This window comes from Sturnira hondurensis, unplaced genomic scaffold (genome assembly GCF_014824575.4).
Source record: "Sturnira hondurensis isolate 20B ecotype Veracruz unplaced genomic scaffold, ASM1482457v3 Scaffold0007703, whole genome shotgun sequence".
In the NCBI taxonomy this organism is placed as follows: domain Eukaryota; kingdom Metazoa; phylum Chordata; class Mammalia; order Chiroptera; family Phyllostomidae; genus Sturnira; species Sturnira hondurensis.
Window position 1 is genome coordinate 162,723 of NW_028080334.1, and position 5,910 is coordinate 168,632.

Sequence of the window (5,910 nt, forward strand, 5' to 3'; positions counted from 1 at the left end):
GTATTTTCTTTTTAAAAAAGATGCAAAGAGGAAATACTACTTTTCTGGTAAACACATGCAAGAATTGTTCTTTCCTGTTTGGGGTGTCAGGAAGACATGTAGTTATATATCCCTCAAGAAATTGGTATTTTGGGGGCCGGTTCTGGGCCTGGGGAGGAGTGTTGGGATCTGACAGATTCTGCAGTTGTTTGGAGACAGGTGGGCAGATGGGGTCTCTGGCTGGTCCGCCTCAGCCTCCTGATCATCTCCGGGAGACCTTTCCCTGAGTGCTACAGGGTCAGAAATGTAATTGTCACCTGCATCTAGATTTAGGGGCTCCCATTTATACTAAACAACTCAAAAGGTAGGAATGTAATAGCCATAAGTGATCAAGTATTCATCTGTGATTTTAAAAGATACACAGACACATATTAAACTTTTTAAGAATTTATATAAGTAGAAATAGATTCCAATCAGGCTATGTTAAACTGAAAGTGATTAGGAGAGCGTCATAGACCACAGAGAAGACTTTTATAGAGAAAAGGGAGAAGACAAGCAAGGAAATTATTTAATTGGCTCTTTGTAAGCCTTGAACTCACTGGGAAAGCCTAGCTGCTGCCTGTGCATTGATATGTTTGTCTCGAGATATTTACAGGCTGAGGTTTGGGTTTGCTTTGCAGGCTATGAAGAAGGCATTGCAACCACACGTCCTAGCTGCCTCCTTGTTCAGTGAACAGTGATGAGCACCGTACGTCTGACAGGAAACCTGTTCTGTGTTCAGCTAAAGGGTCTCCAGTTTTTAAGAGTCCATATTACAGATCAGAAGGCTGCTGGGTGAGCCAAGAATCATAAAAAATTGAACTGGAAACACTGAACTAAGAATTTCTTCAAAATAAGGTAGCTTGCCCTTCTAAGGATATATTTGCCCTGCAACAACCTGATATAACTTAAAGTATTCAGAGCTTAGATTCCAAAAGCCCCTTCTCAAGTATTGGTCCCACATTTACTAGCCATATAGCTTTGGACAATGCAGCCAACTCCTCAATTTCCTCATCTGTAAGAGATGGTCTATTTTAATAATCTCTCTGTACCCTCTTTATGGTTGACTATAAGGTCAAATTAAAAATAGATGTGAAAGTCATATTATTTTATTTTTTAAAGATTTTATGTATTTTTAGAGAGAGGGGGAGGGAGGGAGAAAGAGAGACAGAGAAACATCAATATGTGGTTGCCTCTCACACGCCCCTGCACTGGGGACCTAGCCCACAACCCAGGCATGTGCCCTGACTAGAAATCAAACCAGTGACCCTTTGGTTCACAGGCCAGCCCTCAGTCCACTGAGTCACACCAGCCAGGGCTATTTCAACCAGTTGAATTTTGCCTGGCACTAGGTCAGGCAGAGAGCCCTGCCTCTTCTCAGCAGATGAGAAATAGGCTGACAAACTCCACATCTTTGATTCATTGTTTTCTAGGCAACTTGCAAAAAGCTGTCTTTTTTATCTGTGAAATCAGGCTCTGTTTTCCTTTCATATGACATATTGAGAAAAAATTCTTGACCCATATCAAGAGAAACACTTTTCATTGGCATGGTCCAAGTAAGTTAATTGAAAAAATTTATAAGAAAAATAATAAATGTTTCATTAGAAAGTCAGAAGGAAGATATTAGAAAAATTTTTATAAAGAAGGCTCTTTGGGGCCTGGCTGGTGTAGCTCAGTGGATTGAGTGTGGGTTGCAAACCAAAGGATTGCTGGTTTGATTCCTAGTCAGGGTACGTGCCTGAGTTGCAGGCCAGGTTCCCAAAGTGGGATGCATGAGAGGCAACCACACATTGATGTTTCTCTCCCTCTCATTTTCCTTCCTTTCCCCTCTCTCTAGAAAAATAAAATCTTTAAAAAAAAGAAAGAAGGCTCTTTAGCCCTGGCCAGTGTGGAGCATTGTCTCATGGACTGAAAGGTCACAGGTTTGAATACCAGTCAGGGCACATACCTAGGTTGTGGGTTCAGTCAAAATTGGAGCATGTGTAAGAGGCAACCGATTGATTTTTATCACTTGCATTGATGTTTCTTTCTCTCTTTCCCCCTCCATTCCTCCTTTTCTCTCTCTCTAAAATCAGTTGGCATGACCTTGGATTTAAAAAAAAAAGGCTCTTTTGTTTCTATTAAAGATAACATAGTAAGCAGGTATTACTTGTATGTGTTTATCAGCCAACATGTACTGAGTCTGTGTCCTGGGTTTTTTTGTTTGTTTGTTTGCTTGTTTGTTTTAGAAAATAAAAACTCTCATTTTTTCAAGCTTACAAAATATTTCCCATTACAAATGACATTATGGTCAAAGATTCTACAGCCACAAATGACCATAACCATGTAAATATATCCAATTCAATCACTTTTCTTGCTAAACGAGGCATGTGTACTCCAGAAGGTCAGGTTTTGAGCAGAAGTTGTTGTTAATGGGTGGCTCTGTCAGTGTGTTAGGAACTAGCCAATGAGCCTTGCTTGCCAGAGCTGTCTGACTCAGAGGAGTGGAAGGCACAGAGGGCCTGCTGTGTCCTGGTGGTATTTTAAAAGTAGCCATAAAATTGAAGACCACATTACTCTTGAGGATTGGATGCCAAATCATTGCTTCTCCCTATTAACCCTGCATCTTTTTTGTCAACCCTGACATAAGTCACAGCATTGGCATCCAATTGTAACTGTTCCTTCTCATGAGAGGCACTAGAGAGCACTTCTTTATCTACTTTATAAATATAACAGAGTGGCTAGCCAGATAAAACTCTCAGAACACAGAGAAATGTGCACACAAAAGAGCAGCTCATGCTTCATTTTCTTCCCTTCCCTTTCTATAACACACATAAGTGGTCTCTCTTTTTTTCTTTTAAGGGTATTTTTTCTTTTTAAAAAAATATTTTTAAAATTTAATTATTGTTGAAGTACAGTTTTCTGTCCCCAACTTCCATCCCATCCCACCCCCCTGTGCTCTCCACCTCCCTCCCATTTCCACCTCCCTTACTTGTTGTTCATGTGTCCTTTATACTAGTTTCTGAGAATCCTTCCCCCTTTCCCTTGAAAATAAATTCTTTAAAAAAATTCTTTTAAAGGTATTTTTAAAAAGAATTAATTTATTTATCTCTAGAGGGGAAGGGAAGGAGAGAGGGAGAGAAATATCAGTGTATGGTTGCCTCTTGTGCGTCCCCTGCTGGGAACTGGTCTGCAACCCAGGCATGTGCCCTGACTGGGGATCGAACCTCAATCCTTTGGTTCACAGGCCTGAGCTCAATCCACTGAGCTACACCAGCCAGGGCATAAGTGGTCTCTTGCCTGAACTCTCTAGCCCTATTCGAGGTCATTCATCAAGTCTGTGTGGTATCACAAAAGACTCAATATCATATGATAAAGCCAAGGCATCACTTGCAGAAAAGTGTTATCACATAAAATAACTTGGTTTCCACTCTTCTTGGTAAGCATATTCACCAATAAAGATACATGGATTGGTCTATGAACTACCAGAGCTCCTACTGCTGAATCACAGAGCTATGAAGTAGAATCCTCTTCATGTCCTAAAGCATATGTTGTTGAGGCCTCATGAGTGACAAACCAAACAGCTGGCTGAAGGTGTACATGCAGAAATCAATGAGAAATGACAGCCCAGCCATGACCGGTGTGGCTCAGTGGCCTAGAGCTTTGTCCCACAACAGGAAAGGTTGCTGGTTCAATTCCCAGTTAGGGCACATATGTGGGTTTGGGTTTAGTCCCTCGTCAGGGCATGTTAAAGAGGCAACTGATCTATGCTTCTCTCTCACATTGATGTTTCTCTCCCTCTCTTTCTGTCTCCCTTTCCCTTCTCTAAAAATAAATACATAAAATCTCGTAAAAATTAGAAATACAACTCAATCCAATATTTATGTTCGTATTCTCAGGTGACCAAGAACAACCACTGAGTCATGGAGAGGTGGTTGAATGAGTCCTTCAGAGATGGCTTCATCCTATTGGGCATCTTTTCCCACAGCCCAGCTGACCTTGCTCTCTTCTCTGGGGTCATGGTAGTGTTCTCAGTGGCCCTCTGTGGAAACGTCCTCCTCCTGGCCCTCATCAGCATAGATCCTCGACTTCACACACCCATGTACTTCTTCCTCAGTCAGCTCTCCCTCATGGATCTCATGTTGGTCTGTACCTTTGTGCCAAAGATGGCGGCCAGCTTTCTGTCTGGCAGAAAGACCATCTCCTTTGTGGGCTGTGGCATACAAGTCGGCCTTTTAGTCTCTCTCGTTGGATCAGAGGGGCTTTTGCTGGGGCTCATGGCTTATGACCGCTATGTGGCCATCAGCCACCCACTGCACTATTCCACCCGCATGAGTCAGAGGGTCTGTCTCCAGATCGCTGGGAGTTCCTGGGCCTTTGGGCTACTAGATGGTTTGACACAGATGGCAGTAGTGATGACCTTCCCCTACTGTGGCTCCAGGGTTGTGGACCACTTCTTCTGTGAAATGCTATCTGTGTTGAAGCTGGCCTGTGTAGATACAACCCTTTTTGAGAACATGCTATTCGTTTGCTGTGTGTTCATGCTGCTCCTTCCCTTCTCCATCATCGTGGCCTCCTATGTTCGCATCCTGGGGGCTGTGCTCCATATGCACTCTGCTCAGGCTGGCAAAAGGGCTCTGGCCACCTGTGCCTCCCACATGACAGCTGTCTCCCTCTTCTATGGGGCAGCCATGTTCATCTACCTGAGGCCTAGGCGCTACCGGACCCCCAGCCATGACAAGGTGGTCTCTATCTTCTACACAGTCCTTACCCCTATGCTCAACCCCCTCATTTACAGCTTAAGGAACCGGGACGTGATGGGGGCCCTGAGGAAGGGGCTAGACTGTTGCAGGAGGGGCAGCCAACACTGAACGGCCAGGGCATCCTGCGCCTGGTGCCACCACATGTTGGTTACAGGAAATTGTCAAGTCACTCACTGTTTGTTAGTGTCTGTTTCCTTAGCAGTAAACAGGAATAATGACACCTGCCCTGCCTCAAAGGGACTCTCCTAGGGATCACTGCATGGAACTCTGAAGGCTCACGGAGAAGCAACATATTGCTGTTGTCATGGATCCCCATTTATAGAGTCCTTGAAGTGAATTCCTTCTACGTCTTAACTGTCCTTTCTTGTGACTATTCTATTGAGTGTTTACGAAGTGTGGGACACTATTCTATTCCCCTTACATACTTGCATATTATTTAATTGATGATTCAGCACAATCATCATGGGTATCTGAATTCTAGATGGCAGAAATTATCTTCATAATTCTTCCTGGGTAGGTCCCAGCTTTCTCCTCTGACTCAATGAGCGCTTTATAAAGCTTCTTCTATGAAATAAAAATATGTCCCTACTATTTAGAAGTCACCTCTGTGGGAGTAATACTTTTTATTCACATAATCAGCACCTGGCCCTGTGCCTTATAAGTAGAAGTTGCTTGGTGAAAACCTTGTGAAATGACCATGAGAGGAAGCATCAAATGAGATAAAATACACAAAACATTTTAAAGCACTGTATGTGTTCACACTCCGAATTTGCTGTAACAGTGGTGATTCACTTCAGCACTGCAAGTTCTACACACTATTCTGCAGGGAGGATGAAGATTAGAACAGGAATAAAGACAGAATTTGAGCCATTATTGCAAAACCTGTGTACACCAGTCAGGACCCAGTAAGGAAAACAGCACATCAAATATTCTAACAGAGAAAATATGATGTGCAGGGTTGGTAACCATATGTCTGAGAACTGAAGTAGCACGAGAACACTAAGGATGGTAAAGGCCTGCAGAAAGAAGCTACTCTTTGCAGGCCTGGGAATCTGAGGGAGGAGTTCAAATCCGTGAAACCTGGAGTCTTGGCACCCAAGCATTGGAGGAGGACACACGGACCAGCTGGTCCCTCAGAGGGGGCTCTGTG

The 5,910-nt window shown here is 43.4% G+C and overlaps 1 protein-coding gene across 1 annotated transcript; it reads left to right on the forward strand.

The window, feature by feature from the left end:
• The first annotated feature begins 3,920 nt into the window (after window positions 1-3,920).
• On the forward strand, window positions 3,921-4,910 carry LOC118991577 (olfactory receptor 2V2-like). Its single transcript, XM_037052881.1, has one exon. The coding sequence runs from the start codon at window positions 3,921-3,923 to the stop codon at window positions 4,866-4,868; it is 948 nt and encodes a 315-aa protein (XP_036908776.1). The 3' UTR covers window positions 4,869-4,910.
• Window positions 4,911-5,910: the final 1,000 nt, after the last annotated feature.

Excerpts from the sequence above, each read along its gene's own strand:
- LOC118991577 (XM_037052881.1), top strand. The coding sequence starts at position 3,921 with ATGGAGAGGTGGTTGAATGAGTCCTTCAGAGATGGCTTCATCCTATTG.